This window comes from Trichoderma harzianum, assembly GCF_003025095.1.
Source record: "Trichoderma harzianum CBS 226.95 unplaced genomic scaffold M431scaffold_2, whole genome shotgun sequence".
Taxonomy (NCBI): Eukaryota; Fungi; Ascomycota; class Sordariomycetes; order Hypocreales; family Hypocreaceae; genus Trichoderma; species Trichoderma harzianum.
In genome coordinates, this window is record NW_020209250.1 from 1,975,376 (window position 1) to 1,994,393 (window position 19,018).

Consider the following 19,018-nt stretch of genomic DNA (forward strand, 5'->3'; position numbering starts at 1 on the left):
TTACAATATTGGTTTCCTGTCACCTCAACCTTAAGTTAAATCCGAGAGCATATTGTTTAGCTTAAGACTCATGTAAGATTCTCCCCTTCAAAGCTTTGGTGGCGGCGTTTGACATTGGTTAGCATTGTACGGAGTATAATTAAACATTTAGCCGTGTACCTCGGATTTTGAACATCAACTTGTCTAATTGAGCGAATTTTGAACTCACGTGTATGAGCTGTATAGCTGGTTAGGGATTATAGACCTCGGAACTTGTCTCGCTAAAACATCCAATTCGCTGTGCCTATTTCGGAATCAACTATAGTCAGCAGAAACAACGCATTAACACCTTTCTACTCCATAGTTAATGGCAGATTTCGCAATCAAGGATAGCCTTTCTAACCAATTGCAGAATTGCTTACGTACCTGGAAGTTTTATTGGCGGAATCTGTCTCAGCTTCTTCTCTGTATCTCCGGAGCTTGGCTGCATAGTTTGGTTGTCAGCTTATTGATACTAGACTATAATGGGGAATTGGTGTCAATAGTACTCGAAGTTTTGGGCATCGACGCCCTTTCAAAGCGGTATATTGGCTGACATCTGATCGTGTCTACTATTTACGCCCTTTCAATGCCGTGTAACCGCCTGATATCTGCTCATATCGACTCTTTATGTCCCTTCAAAGTGGTATAAAGACCGACGTGTCGTCATTCGTCATTCCGGTTGTCTATATCTCAAAAACTCTAGACATCGTTTCAACATTGAAGAAAACAACTCGTTCTCTCTACGGTCCATCATATCTGCGTTGAACAATGGCATCCATCACCGCTGGCCCCGAGTTTCATGATGCACCTCCCCCGGGCTTCTCTTCAGCGCCAATAATTGCACAAGATGCACCAGCCCTCCTTGGATTGCATCACGAAATTCCCCAACTCCACATCTACACAGCATCCACTGCGGACTATGAGGGCCTAAACAGAGTCAACGATAGAGCTGTCACGACTCTCCCTGTAGCTGCTGTGCGCCCGACAAATGAAAAGGAAGTTTCCACAACGGTGCGGTACATCTCGCAGAATGGCCTGGCTTTGGCTATTCGAAACTCAGGTGTAGATCAAGGCGGCCGGAATCTTGCCTTTGGACCTAAAGATGTCTCGCTCGATGTTCGCTCACTGGACAAGATAGTCCTTTCTGCAGATAGGCGCGAAGCGACTATTGAAGGAGGTGTGATAGGCGGGAAGTTGCTCAAGTTTCTAGACGATCATGGCCTCACGACGCCCACGGCCTTTTCTTCCGCGGTTGGCTACGTTGGTTGGGCTTGTGGCGGTGGTTATAGCTCGTTGAACGGTATAATGGGTTTGGGTGTGGATAACATCCTTGGTGGAAGAGTTGTATTGGCAGATGGGAGAATCATGGACACAGACGATGCCGGCTCTGACCCCGATCTACTGTGGGCGCTTCGTGGTGGCGGCGCTGGTCTTCTCGGAGTGGTCACATCGCTTCGTGTTCGTGTGTACCGCCGCCCCGATTGTTTGGCGGGGAATATCATCTTTCCGTTGACAGAAGCGCCTCAAATCGCCCGGCAACTGAATGAACTATACGCATGGAAGAAACCTCCCAAGTTTGCGGGCGATGTTGCTGTCATCGATCCAACTGGAGGCGGCGCTATATTTTCCTTTCTATTCTTCTGGGCTCTGGAGGAGGACCGCAGCGACCTCGAGGAAGCAAAAGATTACCTTGAGCGTGTTCTCAAGTTTGGAACCGTTATAGCCAATACGGCCGCAGAGAGTGAGTTCAAGTTTGCTACCCATTCCCGATAGGTTCTATAGGGAGTACTGACAAAAGAATAGCAACCCCTCACCAATTTCTAGTGTCAATTCCCCAACCTCCACTTTACGGCGATCTCATACATTTTCGACTGACAGCTTCAGTACCCAGCTGGTCAGAAGAGCTGGGGCGCATCATATCAGAGCCAATGCCAACTCCTTCATCAATAATCATTATGCATGACAGTCACGGTGCTGGAACACGTGCGTCTGGCTCTGCCGTGGACAGCGCTGTCTTTTCAAACCGTGAGCCGCATTTGATGTTCGGGTTCTTCGCATCAGCACCCCCAAATGATCAAGAGGGGCTAGAGAAATCCAGAGCATGGGCATACAGATTGATTGAAAATGTTACAAAAGCAGGACTTGCTATGCCAACTCGCTACATCAACTTCACTCATCCCCTGAAGGGCGACGGATTTGGCTATTACGGAGCGCAGGGACTGACTCGCATCAAGGCAGTTAAAGACCGACTTGATCCCTTGAACCTGTTTACTAAGAATACGCCAGACCTGACCGAGACACTGAGTGCTTGAGAGCTAATCCCAACATATTTGTCGTATAATAATCTATCTTAAACTGCTTCTGCAAACTCGATCTGTTGTGCTTTATCGCCCTTTTCGCCTGCCTGTATAATCTCAGTTTCTGCCACAACGTCGATTTGAGCAGACGAAAATTTCCATGCTGGAACATGTCTTTCGAATAATACGTCTAGTTCTTCGTATGTCCGATTTTTGGTCTCCGGGAGCCTGAATACTGCCCACGTTGTTGTAAGGACCCCAAGGCCGAACCAGAAGAATGCCGTCTTTCCTTTTAAATTGGCTTCCGTGGGATTAATGAGATAAGACTCCACAGTATTGTCAACAATGTTTACAACGTTGTAAGCGTTTCGAGCCAGAGAAATTGTTTGCGATCGCAAACGCGTAGCAGAGATTTCAGCAGCCAAGGCAAATGACTGAGGGCCAAGAGTGGCCGAATAAATTCCCAGCCAAAGCATAGCAAGGGCTGATTGAGCCCATTGAGCTGATGATCCCGCCGCGTACGATAGGCAGCCGATGACAAGTAAGTCCAGCGTTAGGAGGCCCAGGCCAGTGATTAAAAGTGTTCGACGCCCAAAGAAAGTCATGAGGACCCATGACAAGCAGGTAGCGATGAATGCAAGCGCAATGCTTCCGAGGTTTAGTTTGTACGCATCAGCAGAGGGTAGCCCTGCCTGAGTGAAGAAATAAGATGCGCTGTAACACATTGCCTCTCCAGGAAGTGTCTGTGCTGAGAGTATCATGCAGGCGATTTCAGTTCGACGAAGGTTGGTGCCCTTGAAACAGTCGCGATAGCTCGACTCAGCCTGAACTGCCTTTTCAAACTTGTCGGTATGGACCATCATGGCAAGTTTCTGCTTGACTTGCGTATCTGTCAATCCAGATGACAGCTTGCGGATGGACTTTTCTGCATCAGCCAGCCGACCTTTGCGGACAAGCCACCACGGCGAGTCTGGAGCTAGAAGAGCAAGAATGAATAGAGGAATCGGCCACGCCCATTGAATGGCGAACGGAATCCTGAATGACCACACCGTGTTATTGTTAACTAGACCTTGAAGGACTCCAGCAGCCACAAACTGGCCAATAACCCAGCAAATATTGACAAAAGAAGTCAGATAGCCTCTCAGAGCCAAAGGACACACTTCTGAGGAATATGCAGATCCCATTATCGCAAATATACCCCACGGGATGCCGACCAAGACTTGACCAGCTGTGAGAACCTGGATGGACGGAGCAAAGAAAGTGATAAAGATGAAGGCCGACATTACAACAAGAGCAATCATTGTAACAATACGATGACCGAATTTTTCCGTCACGTAGCCGTTGATGACGAGGCCTATGATAGCACCACAAGAAGAAGCGTTGACGAGTCCTGCCTGCCAAGCTCCAGTGATGCTTTTCTGCCCTAGATTCGACTCATAGACGCCGTATTTATCGACAAATGAGGGGTACGCAAATAAGCTGCCAATGAGAATTGTGTCGTAGCCTTCCATCACAATGGTCAGAGACATGGCAATGGCCCAAAACACTGATGACGGGTAGCGCTTGAAAGCCTCTTTGATGGACAATGAGTGCTCATCGTCTGTCGCGATGGCTGCCGCTGGGTCGATGTCCACGTATTCATTGAGAGTATCTTCAAGCTCCGGTGTGACAGCCATGATGATTCAGTCAATGAAAAATACTTGAAAATGTTCTTCCATAAGAGATAGTGGCCGTTCAAGGAATGGAGAGGAGAATTCTCGCGTATCACATGTAGAATATTGTAGGTTTTATACCAAGTTTTGGATGGTACCCTGTCTACCTGCATCTATACCGATTTAGTCTACAAAGATTAGTCTATGGGAATGCCGGAGAAGATGATCCCATGTGAGGTTCCCCAGATTCCCCATGGGGAAGCCTAAACCCCCCCCCCCCCGCAAAACTTCAGATCTATGCTACGGGAATCAGGTCCGAAGAAGGGTTCCGGTATCGCCAAAGGCTTGGATATTGGACGGAAATTCGGCTGGTTAAATGGCACGCCAATTAAGCTTTTACCAGTTATTAAGTGCTTACATGTCGCCCTTGATTTGTATAGATACGATAGATGAATGCATTCGGTATTCAGAGAAGCCTCATGCTAGATCTCATCCAGATATATACGCGTAATCGTAATTCCAAGACGTTTTCATCTACTCAGTGATTTTATGTACAGAATTACATCAGTTTGACTCAGTTACAGTAGCAAATAAACATTATCTCTGTATCTGAATACCCACTCAGTGGGTGTATCACCTGCCACGCGTATAAATGCCACCGTCACATTAGTTCGTTGATGAAAGCGGACATCACGCCGTCGGACTTGATACAAGTGAACAACTACAAGTCGGTAATGACTTCGGCAGCTAAGTTGGGGGTCATCAAGTTCAAGTTAGTATTTGAAAGAGCTGCGTGATCGATATCCGTGGGGATGAGAAATGTGTAAACACGACTATCGAACCATAGTTCGGCTAAAGTCTACCTTCTCGTCAATTAATCGATATGTAATCTAACCCACATGTGCACAATGGCGTGCCGATCAAGCAGCTGAGGGGTTAAAATACGAACAGTAGTTGCATATTCTGTCTGATGTAGCGGTTTCACAAGACGCCAGCTTGATGGGACAATCCACCAAGAGAGCGCCTTTGTCAAGAAGAATCACAAACCAAAAGCCTAGCAAAGAGTATGTACGGCTGTCGGATTTTTACAACATCAAGATACCAGAAACCTCAGCCAAAACGACATTAACATGAGACTCTCATGACAATTGAAATTTATTGAAGCATTGTATCTAATTTCTTGTTGTATCAGACTACGACACACCAGAATACGACGAATCTGGGGTAATTGGGTAATACAACTTTCGGTCCATCACCTCATTGGATACAGTTTGGCGCCCCTCCTCTCCCCGGGATTAATCATGGAGATTGGGCCTGCGGGGAAGCCTCGAGCATTAAATGCGGAGAAGGCGCTGCCATGCTCTTGAGATGACGGTCCCGAGACAAAGATGATCTCCGGTCTCCGATCCCGGCTTGCTCTCGCAATTAAGTGTGTTCTATTCGCGTTTATTGAAGCCATAAGTGTGAGAGAAAGACCGTTGCAGTAAGGAGTTTAGGCGTACTTTACGCTATATGTGTTGATGACCTGAAACCTTTCCAAAGAGTTACATTTGAGAGCTACACTTATCATGTCGAACATACCACAAGATTACCTGGAGAGGGTTTATGCTGGAGTACTCGGCAAGCTCATCGGTGTATATGTCGGACGACCTTTTGAAGGCTGGACACACCAGAGGATAATTGAAGAACTTGGCCACATTCGGGGTTATGTTCATGAAAAAGTCGGCGATCCTCTTGTTGTCACGGATGACGATGTCTCGGGCACATTTCAGTTCGTCAGAGCACTAGAGGAGCATGGCTATTCTCCCGATATCTCATCAGAAGACATTGGCAAAACATGGTTGAATAATGTTATTGAACATCGAACAATATTCTGGTGGGGAGGCCGAGGCATGTCAACAGAACACACAGCGTTTTTGAACTTGAAGCGAGGAATACCTGCACCACTTAGCGGCTCTATCAAAACAAACGGCAAAACCGTCGCCGAACAGATAGGCGCACAGATCTTCATCGATGGTTGGGCATTGGTTGCTCCTGGCAATCCTCAACTAGCAGCCAAACTTGCGCGCGCTGCTGGTTCAGTAAGCCATGACGGGGAGTCTGTATATGCGGCTCAGCTGTGGGCTGCAATGGAAGCAGAAGCTTTTGTATCAAAGGATATCAATCATCTTCTGGATGTTGGCCTCTCTGTCATTCCTAGAGATTCTCTCATTGCCCGTGTGATAGGCAAAGTTCGAGAATGGGTCGCAGAAGATGGAGATTGGATGAAGACTCGCCAGCGGATAGAGGATTCACACGGGTATGATAAGTTTCATGGGGTGTGCCACGTCATTCCTAATCATGCCATTATGATAATGGCTGTACTCTACGCCAGTACCGATTTCGACGAGGCTATGCACATTATTAATACTTGCGGCTGGGACACGGATTGCAACTCTGGTAACGTGGGCTGTCTTGTTGCCACGATGCTCGGACTTTCTGCATTCCAGGGACCGTATGACTGGCGAGGCCCTTTGGCAGATCGTGCTCTCATCTCAAGCGCGGATGGTGGGTACTCTATCAACAATGCTGTCCGCATCTCATACGATATTGCAAACATTGGCCGACGTCTGGCTGGTTATAAAACACTTGAGCCTCCAAAGGGTGGTGCCCAATTCCATTTTAGCCTCCCAGGAAGCACCCAGGGTTTTCAACTTTCACGACCGTCTGGTTCACAGCAGAGCATCTCGGCTACGCTGCAGCAAAGAGTTGACGGCCAGCATGGTCCAGGACTAGCCATCGATGTGGAAAACTTTGGCCAGGAACAAGACCAGCTTGAAGTCTTTACTCAAACCTTTACCCCCAAAGAGGTTTTATACATGAAGACATATGAGTTGATGGCATCACCACTGGTGTATCCTGGACAGACAATTACAGCCAAAGTAAGAGCCAGCAGCGAGGGAAATGGTCAGGTCGTCGTTGGGCTGAGACTGAAAGTATACAGTCGGAATGACGAATTGGTTACAATGGATGGACCTTCCGCTACACTGAAACCGGGAGAAGAATCCTTATTGACTTGGACAATCCCGGACGAAATGGATAGCCAGCCTATCCAGAAAATCGGTATTGCCCTAAGTCCCAGCACGGCAACTTCCTATAGAGGTACCGTTTGGCTTGATAGCCTCTCCTGGACAGGTGTGCCGAACATGGTAGTTCGTAAACCCCTACAGGAACCATGCGAATTTTGGCGTCGAGCCTGGGTCAATGGTGCCGATAACTTCAGCACATCATCATTCATCATTGCCCAAGGGCAGGGTGAGGGCATTATCACCTACGGTACACGAGAGTGGGATAACTACAGTATCACGGTTCCCAACTTTATGATCAAATTTGGTGCTCCGGCTGGTGTAGCCATAAGAGTTCAAGGTCTCAATCGCTACTACGCTGTATTCTTCACTGAGGACAAGAGAATTACCTTGGTCAAGGCGCTGGACGCACGGAGAATTGAACTCGCAAGCGAGGCGTTTCCGTGGGAGCTGGATCAAAAGTACAAAGTGATACTAACGGCTTGTGATGACTTGATCCGAGTTCGTGTTGGGAATGTGGAATTACAGATCGCCGATAGTCAGTATGCATCGGGAGGTATCGGACTTATAGCAACGGATGGGTGTGTGTCGGCGGAATCTTTTGTAATTACGCCCAGTTCCTCGGCATAGTGTACAACTTTGGAATAGAAAGCTCGAGAATTAAGTTGAGAATGACTTTCTTAGCCAATCTTCTAATTGTCTTCTTTTGGTGTGATGAATTGCACGAGATCTAGCGTGATGGACCAGATATAGCTATTCAGAGGTAAATACCAGAGATTAATACGGAGCATGCGTAATTCATATTTAATCGAATTGTGTAGGTATATCTCAGCACGAGATATCTGCCGGTTTTCCTTCTTAGATCCAATATTTGGCTCGGTCCGTAGGCGGTCCGCAATAAGCCACTGAAAGATGCACGCAGCTGAGTTAGTTAAAAATCACTACGAAGCCTACCTCAGAATCTAAACTATCTACATGTATGTACATGAAAAGAGTTAGGTCGCTCGGCTAATTCACCAAACGATTTTTAATTTGCAAGTTAAGGGCGCATAAGTCAAAGATAGCGCGTTTGACAAAGCCTTGGATCGCATGTGAAACCCCTGTTACCCCAAGATCGTATCCGACGTCCGTAACCGGTCCCTGTTGACGCAACACCCGACCCGAACTGCCGTTCAGTCTCATGATATCAGTGGGAGATGTCGGGGTAACGTGAATGATCTCCTGTTTGCATTATGATGAGTTAATTCGTTATTGAGAGCACCTATAATATGTTCTTATAAAGCCATCTCGAATTTTTGAGTTTCGGAATGCTTTACAGTCTTAAGAATTGAATTGACCAATCAATATCGTATTTTCACATTTGACTCAATATGCATGACCTCAAGAGCATTCCGACAAAGGCTTACGTTGTTGAGAAGAAAGGCGCCCCGTTTGTTCTCCAAGATATTTTACTAGACGAGATACAGAGCCATGAGGTTCTTGTGGAGATCTTGTATACTGGCCTATGCCATACGGTCCGTATTACCGCCTATTTTCGCGCGTCTGTATACTCATTTTCGTTAGGATATCGTAGTTCAACATGGTGGCATGCCCGTTGGTGGCTATCCTGCCATTCTAGGTCACGAAGGTGTTGGAGTGGTGCGCAAAATTGGATTGAGTGTTTCTAATCGGAGTTTACTCCCTGGTGACATCGTCATCCTATCGTTCCATGCATGCCAACAGTGTCGATATTGCCGAGAGGGGAAGCTTGGAAGTTGTACCCGTATGACAGAGGTCAACTTCATCAGAACCGGCCGGGATGGTCCTGGAATGAACTCGCCAGCCTCTCTTCCAGATGGGACGCCGGTATTTGCGCAATTTTTTGGACAGTCATCTTTGAGCAAGTTGATGATAGTTCCAGAGAGCTCTGTAGTGAAAGCCGGGTTGTGTCTTGAAGACAACCTCTCCTGCTTGCCATCGTTATCATGCGGCTATCTGACTGGAGCAGGGACGGTATTTAATGCATTGCAACCGAAGCAATCTGACACAATTGCAGTCGTTGGTATGGGTGCTGTGGGATTTGCTGCTTTGATGGCGGCTCGAGCGCTTGGAGTCGCGCAGATTATAGCTGTCGATATTGTTGATGAAAAGCTTCAAATGGCGATTAGCCTTGGAGCCACTCATACCATCAACTCCAGAGCATTCCAGGACATCAACGAGGGCATCCGAAGTATCTTCCCAGATGGCGTTGACATGATAGTCGAGGCAACAGGAATAGCCATTCTCGCAGAAGCATCAGTGAAAGCGCTGGCCCATGGGGGAACGTTGGCTCTTGTTGGCGCGCTACCCCCAGAAGCTGACATTAAGATCAACGGACTAGACGTGTTGACTTCCTGCAAGAAAATTGTAGGCGTTATTGAAGGATCTTCAAATCCTCACGAGGTATGAAACATCAACCTGGGTACATGTAAGCAGCTCTAACTGACACTTTCGGCACAGATGATTCCGCGGCTTGTTGAGCTATACAAGCAGAGCAAATTTCCTGTAGACAAACTGTCCAAGGTCTATCCAGCCGAACAATTGGATCAAGCTTTGGAGGATCTGAAGACTGGAAAGGTAAGATGAATGTTTTCATTGTACATAGCTCTACGGGGAAGAGAATACATATTCCATGATTTTAAAGTGACTAATCGTTGGCATGTAGGTGATTAAACCGGTTTTGTCGTGGGAAAGCGTGGCATCTTCTAAGTAAATACATGTATAAAGTGATGACGAGCTAGCCATTGATGAACAAAGCAACGTGTTGAGTCTTAGGCATCTTCATGACATTTATAAGCCGCACAGTACGAGTGTCTGCATAGAATAAAAAAAAAAAGAGGGAATCTTGAAGCCCTGGAGAACGAATCACATGCCCTCTCCTCCTTAAAGATTAAACTTTCGAGAAAAAGCAGGAGATGCGCGCTCAAGCACGTGCTTTAATCGATAGCCAAGATAAGAGAGTGCCGAGTATGCGACCGTGCGATTGTGTGCAGATCGCCACATCGCTGTTAGCGCTAAAATGGCCCGATCGTGCAGTGAATGGAGATCCCCCGATGCGCTGTAATCCAGCGAATGGGGGCCACTCGCTTCACGATCGGAAGCCACTAACCGAGCCTCTGTGGCGCCATGACCTCATGCACTTAGAGCGGGAACCTACAGCTGTTTGCAGCTCCTTGGGAGAATGGATCACTCCCTTTCGATGCTCTGTGCCGTCTCGGTCTCTTCCCTTCTTCACCCCTCCTGTTTTATTACCATTCAAGTTCCGCGACTGTACAGGCCAGCCTTTCCTCTCGCCGCCATCAGCAGCAAAAGTCCAATTTGATGCGCCACAATGGGTGAGGCGGACAAGTACCTGCAGGGCGATCCCCAGCAGCAGCAGCAGCAACAACAGCAGCAACATCCGCAGTACCAGGATCAAGGCCAGAATCAATATCAGAACCAGGGATACAACAATAACAACAACAATAACGCCGCCTATAATCCAGCATACAACAGCAACCAGCAGCCTGCCAACGGCTACCAAGATCATCCGTATGGACCGCCTCCGCCTTACAGCTTCAATCCTCCACAAGTCCACGACGAGAAATACTCGTTCAACGACGCCTTTAAGCTTGAAAAGCCAAAGTACAATGATTGGTGGGCAGGACTTCTTGTACGTTTTCTTTCGCTAAATCGCGTCCTCTAGACATGTCGTATTAGCTAACCGGAGTACTTGTGTCACAGTTCATCCTTGCTTTCGCAGGATATGTGGCCATCTCGGGTCTCGCGATTCACGGCTACACAAAGGGCTTCAATGGCCACGGCATCTACGATGATATAAACAGTTTTTCGTTGAATAGCAATACCATTATACTATTCGCCTTTTGCTTGGTCATCGCCTTCGTCTTCTCGTACGGATACGTCTGGCTGGCGCGCCTCTTCCCTAAAGCATTCATCTGGATCACTGGCATCCTCAATCTTGCATGGGCACTCGGTACAGCCATATACTATTTGATTAGGGGATACTGGTCTGCGGGTATAGTGTTCCTCATCTTTGCAGTCTTCCTCATATTCGCTTTCTGGACCTGGATTGGCCGGATTCCCTTCTCAGCCCTAATGCTCAAGACGAGTATTGACGTAAGTAAGAAATACGGCCATGTCTACCTTGTCAGTCTTATCGGAGGTCTCTTCGCCACAGCATTGGCTGCTTGGTTTTCGGTTACGCTTGTTGCAATTTACGTCTCTTACGAACCCTCGCCCGACAACCCACGATGCTCTGTCTCGGGAAACAACTGTAGCCATGGAAAGGTGATTGGCCTGGTCGTCTATGTGACATTCGCCATGTTCTGGATCTCCGAGTGGTTAAAGAGTACCATCCATACCATCATCGCTGGTGTTTATGGATCTTGGTATTTCTCTCCTCATAACTTTCCCAAGAAAGCGACACGCGGTGCTGCCAAAAGAGCGCTCACCTACAGCTTTGGCTCCATCTGCTTTGGCAGTCTCATAGTAGCCTTTATCCAGTTTCTGAAGCAATTATGCAGTGTTGCTCGATCTCAGGGTGCTAAGGAGGGCGGTGTTGGCGGCTGGGCTGCCTATGCTATTTTCTGCGTCCTGAGCTGCATATTAGCCATCATCGAATGGGCTGTGCAATTTGTCAATCGATACGCATTTTGTCACATTGCCCTCTATGGCAAAGCTTACATTGCGTCAGCCAAGGACACCTGGAGAATGATTAAGGATCGCGGCATTGATGCTCTAGTCAACGTAAGTCACACAATCGCATCCCGTCAGGCAGCCATCGCTAACAAACAGTAGGACTGTCTTGTCGGCCCGGTTCTCTCTTTCGGCGCCATCTTCATCGGCTATGCGTGCGCCCTCTTTGCCTATTTGTACCTCCTCGAGACCGACCCCCCATATAATAGCAATGGAGGCTTCACTGCCGTTGTTATGGCCTACGCGTTCTTGATTGGCTTCCAGATCGGGCACGTCTTCACGACCCCTCTTGGCAGTGGTATTGACACCATCTTTGTTGCCGCGGGCTGGGATCCTCAGGTCATGATAAGAGACCACCCCGAGCTATATCAAGAGATGGTCAGGGTCTATCCAAGGGTTCAGCAAGCTATTCATTGATTCGAGACATTGGACTGGTGATCGGTCATAACTTTTCACAACATATATAGTTTTAATCATGTCAATCGGATGGCATATTTTCACTTCGCTCAGCTAGTCTGCCTAGCACAAAACATTTATAATAGAACATCACTATCACGCACACGTAGTGAGCCAACTCTGTATTCTCTCATGGTGAAACTAATTAACTCAGATAAAAGGCATTAAACTCCATGACTATGCACCGCTATACAAATCCAATATGGTCATTAAAATATGTACTCTATAATCGAAATAGATGTAATACGAAAGACGTCCCTATTTAGTTTGTCTTTCACCTGCTCGTCTAGTAATGTACTCGTAGCAACTGATACTTTCATAATCACCCCCAGAGTCATTCACCCATCAATTTAGTTGACGCTGCCGCCATTAGCCAACATACCACAGGGGCCGTTGCTAACGCTCGCGGTAGAGGCTCCCTGTTGAGTTTCATAAGAATCGATGCCAGTGAACTGGTTTGCGTGGCAAACGCCGTCCGTTCCGACGACAAGGAAGCATGAGCCGGTGCTGAAAGAAAGAGAGCCTCGGCAGGGTGTGGCGCTGTTGAAGCAGGCCAGGCAGCAGCTGTATGGGGTCGTGGCGCCGCTGACGGGGACGAAATCGCCTGATCCAGAAGTGCTGACACTGAAGATGCCCTCGCCGCCGTTGGCAGTGCTGATGATGTTGGCAGGGCCACAGACTGCTTGGAGAGTCTGCTGGGGAGCGACGGTTGATTCAGTGGCTGGTAAGGATGTTAGTTTTGCCTGATCTTGTCTTTGGATGGTTGGAGTATGTGGATGTGTTAATGAGAATCAACTTACAGGTAGAAGTGGTGGTGGTGGTGGTAGTCGAGTCAACCGACGAGGTGATGGTGGTGGTTGCAGTGGCGGTAACCGTGCTGGTAACCTCACAAGGCCACTCGGTGTGAGTGAAAGTCTTCAAGACGGTGGTCGTGGCGGTCTTGGTGACGGGACGGGCAGTCCTGGTGCAAGCCTTGGCAGTGACGGTGACACGCTTGATGACGATGGGCTCGATGATCTTTGTGCAAGTGACGGACTGAGGGTGCAGGGGAGGGTAGAATGATGGGCCACCTCGGCCGCCCTTGCACTGGAGAGTGTTGCCGCGCTCGACGAGGCTGTTGGCGGAACGGCCCTTGATCCTGGGGACGAAGCCGGGCTCCTGGGAGATAGGGGTGAAGTCTGCGGGAGCAGGAATGGTGGTGGTAGGAGTAGTGGTGACGGTGGTCGTGTCAGTCTCGGTATCGGTCTCAGTCACGGTGTTTGTCGTAGTGAAGAAAGCGGTGCCTTTTTATCCGTCAATCAGTATTTTCAGACCCTTATAGACAACGAATTGCTTATACTCACCGGTGGACGTGATGGTGGCGATATCAGTCTCGGCAGGCTCCGTGGTCACCGTCCTGACGAAGGAAGTAACAGTCTTCGTCTTGGTCTTGGTCGGCGTCACGGTTGGGTGAGGAGTTGTCGTGAACTTCTCGGTGTAAGTCACAGTCCTCGTCTTGTAGTTCCAGTGCGTCGGGACATGGCGGTTGACCTGGTGTCCCAGCTCAGTGGTACAGGTCACAAACTCCTCGACGACGGGGAGGGGGTGGCGGTTGGGCTGGCCGAATGCAAAAGCATTGGAGCTCAGAGCCAGGAGGGAAACGACGGAGTTGATCTTGACCATCTTGACGAATATGGAAAGCTGCTACGTTGAACCAGGTTGCAGAGGAGATCAAGAGCAAAAGGGATCAGATAGTCTACACGCAAAACTATTTATTTATTTACTCCATGAGTCTAATAGATCCATAGTCGTCGCCATTGTTATGATTTTGCCTCCCTCTCTCTCACTCTCCCCATGAACCCCATAGATAGCTTCATCATGCTAACCGCCGCTCCATGGTTCACCCCTGGCTGCTGAATCTAGGTTGCCTGATTAATGCAGGTCCAGCTCAGCCTCACTCAAAATTGGGAAATCGACCGCCAAACTATTGCGGTGTTTACGCCAATAGCCGAGTTTTTGGAGCAGCTGAAAGACCTGTTAGCGTCTTCTTCAGGTGAAGCTATTGACTCTAGATCCTGCTCCTCCACAGAAATTTCGTCTGTGCGGTGTAAAATGCGGGTAGCGCCCAGGGGCAATCTTTCTTGACGATTGCGCCCATCATTGGGAACGGTCAAGTATCTCGGGAGCGTTTCTTTTAAAGCCGGACCGGCACTTTATAGTGCCGGGTATAATGTCGATAATATAACTCTTGGCTGCCCTTGGCGATTTACCTCCCCGGACACAATTTGCATCGACAAGATCGAGAGGCGGAATCACTGTGACAATCACAATCACCAAACTTGGTTGACAGGTAACACACAAGGCAGATATGGGCAACTGAAACTTGCATCGTTAAACCTTTAGCCAAAGCCATCTGCGGCCCATGCACATATGCAGCTACTTTGAGAAGCCTATGGCTTTATTTACTCCCAACCAACATTTTCTTCAATGCCCAACTGGTGTTGAATGCCCAACTGGTGGTGGTGTTGTTATTACTACCTATGCTTTACAGCTTAGGGCCATTACACTGTGGTCCCAGTTACTGGATCATGAGAGGTAAAAATTAAGCCGGAAAGACACTAAGGAGCCTAGAACGCCACAACCATTGGAAATAGATCGTGGCGAATATCAAGACTAGTGGTGCTAGTAGCAGCTCCTCGCATATATAGCCCTGTATGTTTGTGGATATTTGTACACGTATCGAACAATGTAAACCACTCAATGTACGCATGCTTTAGGTGGAGCAAGTTTGGATTCATTTCCGCGGACTATATCCTCCGTTTTCAGAGTCGTCAGGTGTTTGCGGAGCTATAGCGTTGTCTTTATAGCAGCGGCTCGGCCCATTGGGGAAACTGGGATTACTTGCTGGTGCCTCTAGGCCCGTTGCTCCCTTCTTGACAATACCACGGGCACGGCTACTAACCGTAAGCAACTGACAAAACTTTCTGTCTCGCTATACGACTACAAACAGATAAAGATGCTTAACCATGTTCCCAGTTATTCCATCGACCCCGTCCTGGCAATGGATTTGCCCTAGCGAACCTTCATTGCGATTTCTTTGCTCCACTTCCCCGTCATGACAGCCTACCCTAAATTCAGATAAAATGAGAATCAGACATACGTATGAAGGATTATATACGATTTGTGATCGTCTGTCGATATATGGAGCCTATTTTCCAGTATCCTTGTCGGTAAGCAGTGGAAGTGAGAGACGCATTGAGTTCCCGCATGCATGTTGTTTTTACTCTCCCCAGCATAATTTGCACAACAACCTCGAGCCCTTCTTTCGTTTACATCTGAGCAGTTGCAGGGCTTAATAATTCTGTGTTTAGTTGCATCACGAATGTTTAGTCCATCTGCTCAGTCTTGTGGTATATATCCATCCACAGGAGGGCATTTAACTCGTGGTCTTAGCCGCTCCAAAACAAATGAGGCTCTGCATGCAGCATTACAGAACCACCCATGCAGCAATTGCCGTTGCATTTTTTTTTCGAACTGGGGTCTATGTCGGCCACGCCATCTGTAGGCAGGATGGTCAGCACGTAAAAATCCTTTACTCCATACAGAGTAATCACTGTGCGTGAGAGCGGGGCTGGGCCATTTCCTACCTATCTCGCAACAGGCCCTCACTGAATGTTGATGAACAGACAAGAGACCCAGAGAAGCTTCATGCAATCTTCTGTAGCTCTCAGGCTTTGAATAGTTTTGGACTACATAATCCAGCAAACTACGAGAGCCACTGTGCGCTCTTTCGCAACTTCCATTATATTTACGTTCTGTTAGCTATTAATAGTCATCGTTTATTGTCAAGTTTCCTATTGCCTCTCCCATTTAGAGGTGGTGTAACAGGCAACCATTTCGGCATATCGGCATTTCAGCCTGCCCCCGCAAAGAGCACTTGTGTAAAATGTTGAATCCTACAGGAGTGCTAAACCTATCGTAAATACAGGTGGTTGCGACAAATTAATTTTACCCAGCCCAAGTGGTTTTCGAAACTACCCGAAGAAGTCTTGTTTCAACAGAAACCAACAGGAACGGGAGGTTCATAATCTCTTGCGCGTAAAGACACTGTATTTTGCAATACAAGTGTTTCCGAAAACACTTTATCTTAAACTATGCTTTGAGTCATAGAGCGCAAGGATGTTACTGTAGTATTTCGATGTCAATCAATGTCAGCGAGCGATCTGGGGCACTATTGTTGCTGATCGGAACTCGCATAGGTGTGACCCGAATGCTATTAATAGGCAAGAAGAATGCCAATAGGGCGCAACCATCAGGTGACCAAAAGATGTCGGAACTTGAAACCAAGGTTCCTCTTCATTTATGTTTAACAACGTTTTAAGCCTCAAATGCGCCTACAGTAATGTTAGGACGAGAAGCGAACTAAATCATCAAGTGTTGTTTGGCAAATCTTTCCCAAGATGTCGTCACACGACTTCGACCAGATTTCCCCTCAGCAATCTAGTGCCTCTTCGCTCATCCGAGAACACGAAAAGCAGGCGGAGATCCATTCATCACGACTCTCAGAACCAGAATTGGAGTGGGAAAAGGTGTGGGCGACGAATGAGAAGAAATCGATCAAAGCACACAGTTTGTCCACGTTCAGCAGATGGTGGCCTGAGCTGCTATCCTGCATATTTGCTATCGGCGTGTTCCTTGGACTCATCTTGGGGCTGCGTCCATATCAAGGAAAAGTACTGTCGTCTTGGCCTCTTATGATCACCATCAATACCTTTGTGGCAATATGTACGCTCTTGATCAAGATTTCTTTGGCACTGATAGTGTCTAATGGTACGGCTCTATAAAATATCCGATACAAACACTGATGACAACGGCGATGTGTTGACACTTTCAAGGCATCGGTCAGCTGAAGTGGGTTTGGTATAGAAAACCTCGCCCCCTTGGGGATTTACAACAATACGATAGTGCCTCGCGAGGAGTGGTTGGATCCCTTGGCCTCTTGTGGACGCATCGAAATGGAAGGTATAAAGATTTTATCGTCTAATTTGGGACGTTCGCTGATTCATGGCTTTGTAGGCGACTGGTACCAGTCCTAGGGGCGATTCTCACGATTATTCTTACTCTAGTCGATCCTTTCGGGTAGGAAAATAATTCTTCACATTTGTATAGCTTGCGCTAACCAAGCATTTAGACAAGCATTGGTCCAACTTGAGGACTGTACCGTAGTCGACCCTTCTGTCAGAAGCACAATTGCGACCGCGCATCACGCCAATCTTTTGGATCCCGATCCTTCGAACGTGCATACCCTCAACGGCGGTGCTATGGGCCCAATGATGATAGGAATGCTCAATGAGAGTCTGATCCCACCTGTAACATTCGATTGCCCGACAGGAAACTGCACCTATCCAAATCCATATCACTCTTCCGGCTTCTGCTCAAAGTGTAAAGACGTCTCTGACCAAGTGGTGAAAACCAACGAATCTACTTGGTATTGGAAGGCCGCAAACATTACTCTCTCAGTCAACACAGGTTCACAGTATGTCAGTGGCAACTCAGGTGTCCTCAAACTGGTAGCCGAAAATATACCTTCAGTTTCTCCGGTTGCTTCAGTACAAGTCATGGCGTCTCAGCTCACACAATGTAAAGACAACTCCACTACCCCATGGCGTTGCCGGACCTACGGTGCTGCGGTGTGCGAAATAAACCCTTGCGTTATCAGTTACACTGGAGAGGTAAAGATAGGCACTCTCAAAGAGGAAGTTTTGAATACCTCCGAGGTCTGGTCATCCGGTGATGAGAACGACAACAAGTACATGGGCTCTGTCGATGTATCATGCGTCAATACGACGGAACGAAACGCTTTACAACATGCCGGGTTTCACATCGGCCCGGATACTCAATGGCTGGCTTACAACGTGTCTTACTACAGACAAAATAATTCCTACATAGTTGTGAACGATTCAATCGTACGCCCGAAATGTGTTTATATGATTGACGAGCAACAGTTAGGCGCGATGAGCGCACTGCTTTACAACGATGCCTTCATAAACACAGAAGTATCTACGCTGGTTTCACCAGCTGGATATTTTCTCTACGGAGAAATACAATGGCAGGCCATATGGAATCGAGGGGTACTGGAATTTGCCGACGTTCAGCGAGCGTTTGACGGACTGGTCAAGGGCATGACAACCTTTGGAAGAAGTAATCCTATCGATTCAAGCGAGGGCGGAATAGGAGATAGCTTCTGGAACGGAACATCGTACCGAAACACGACTTGCATACGGATCCAATGGCAATGGATCTCGTATTTAGCAACAGCATCATTTGGAGTGATCGTCTTTTTCATCGGGGCGATAATCATGACCCGAGCGACACTTGAAGTTAACGGCCAGGACTACAAAACATCTATTCTGCCTTTAATGTTTCATGGGATTGCTTTTAGGGATCCTGAAGCATCTTTCAAAGACCTCTGGTTCATGGACGAAATGGCGGCAGAAGCCGACAAATTGTATGTCCAATTTGAGGCAGCAGGAAGGGGATGGCAGTTTGTAGAGAAAAAGGTTACCTAGTGGCATTATGTTTTTCAAAAGTCAGTTGCAACTTCTCAATATAACTGTGCAAGAGTATTCAAGCGATCAAGTAGAGTAGTAAATGAGTTCAGTGCAGATGCGGTTAAATGCAGGCTACAGTACTTAAATGTTCTATCTCAAACTTGTATGATTGCGCTTCGCTCTCTCGTGTCAACTATAGCACTGTCGTAGCTAGGCACATCATACTTAAAAGCCGCATCTTTGCCGAAAAATGCCTTGCGAGGCAAACTCCCATGAATGGCTGA

General features: G+C 47.6%; 8 protein-coding genes across 8 annotated transcripts; 6 read left to right on the forward strand and 2 right to left on the reverse strand.

Moving 5' to 3' along the window:
• Nucleotides 1-287: 287 nt before the first annotated feature.
• M431DRAFT_295989 (hypothetical protein) lies at nt 288-682 on the forward strand. Its single transcript, XM_024914125.1, has one exon. The coding sequence runs from the start codon at nt 347-349 to the stop codon at nt 572-574; it is 228 nt and encodes a 75-aa protein (XP_024778830.1). The 5' UTR covers nt 288-346; the 3' UTR covers nt 575-682.
• Nucleotides 561-2,421, forward strand: M431DRAFT_504112 (hypothetical protein). Its single transcript, XM_024918413.1, has 2 exons — nt 561-1,762; nt 1,825-2,421. The coding sequence occupies exons 1-2, from the start codon at nt 790-792 to the stop codon at nt 2,331-2,333; spliced, it is 1,482 nt and encodes a 493-aa protein (XP_024778831.1). The 5' UTR covers nt 561-789; the 3' UTR covers nt 2,334-2,421.
• Nucleotides 2,372-3,994, reverse strand: M431DRAFT_74799 (hypothetical protein; the record flags this gene model as incomplete). Its single annotated transcript, XM_024922268.1, has 2 exons — nt 2,372-3,142; nt 3,176-3,994. The coding sequence occupies 2 exons, from the start codon at nt 3,992-3,994 to the stop codon at nt 2,372-2,374; spliced, it is 1,590 nt and encodes a 529-aa protein (XP_024778832.1).
• Nucleotides 3,995-5,356: 1,362 nt separating this feature from the next.
• On the forward strand, nt 5,357-7,711 carry M431DRAFT_504113 (hypothetical protein). The gene has a single exon (XM_024918414.1). It carries the CDS (start codon nt 5,539-5,541, stop codon nt 7,663-7,665), a length of 2,127 nt encoding a protein of 708 aa, XP_024778833.1. The 5' UTR covers nt 5,357-5,538; the 3' UTR covers nt 7,666-7,711.
• Nucleotides 7,712-8,405: 694 nt separating this feature from the next.
• Nucleotides 8,406-9,766, forward strand: M431DRAFT_107036 (hypothetical protein; the record flags this gene model as incomplete). The annotated part of the gene is made up of 4 exons (XM_024911631.1): nt 8,406-8,549; nt 8,599-9,456; nt 9,514-9,630; nt 9,719-9,766. The coding sequence occupies 4 exons, from the start codon at nt 8,406-8,408 to the stop codon at nt 9,764-9,766; spliced, it is 1,167 nt and encodes a 388-aa protein (XP_024778834.1).
• A 511-nt stretch (nt 9,767-10,277) lies between these two features.
• Nucleotides 10,278-12,319, forward strand: M431DRAFT_134276 (hypothetical protein). Its single transcript, XM_024912515.1, has 3 exons — nt 10,278-10,705; nt 10,777-11,799; nt 11,851-12,319. The coding sequence occupies exons 1-3, from the start codon at nt 10,385-10,387 to the stop codon at nt 12,163-12,165; spliced, it is 1,659 nt and encodes a 552-aa protein (XP_024778835.1). The 5' UTR covers nt 10,278-10,384; the 3' UTR covers nt 12,166-12,319.
• A 235-nt stretch (nt 12,320-12,554) lies between these two features.
• Nucleotides 12,555-13,866, reverse strand: M431DRAFT_74562 (hypothetical protein; the record flags this gene model as incomplete). Its single annotated transcript, XM_024922240.1, has 3 exons — nt 12,555-12,925; nt 13,005-13,487; nt 13,548-13,866. The coding sequence occupies 3 exons, from the start codon at nt 13,864-13,866 to the stop codon at nt 12,555-12,557; spliced, it is 1,173 nt and encodes a 390-aa protein (XP_024778836.1).
• Nucleotides 13,867-16,580: 2,714 nt separating this feature from the next.
• Nucleotides 16,581-18,839, forward strand: M431DRAFT_13531 (hypothetical protein). The gene is made up of 4 exons (XM_024912529.1): nt 16,581-17,013; nt 17,079-17,205; nt 17,260-17,322; nt 17,375-18,839. The coding sequence occupies exons 1-4, from the start codon at nt 16,644-16,646 to the stop codon at nt 18,750-18,752; spliced, it is 1,938 nt and encodes a 645-aa protein (XP_024778837.1). The 5' UTR covers nt 16,581-16,643; the 3' UTR covers nt 18,753-18,839.
• The last annotated feature ends 179 nt before the right edge of the window (nt 18,840-19,018 follow it).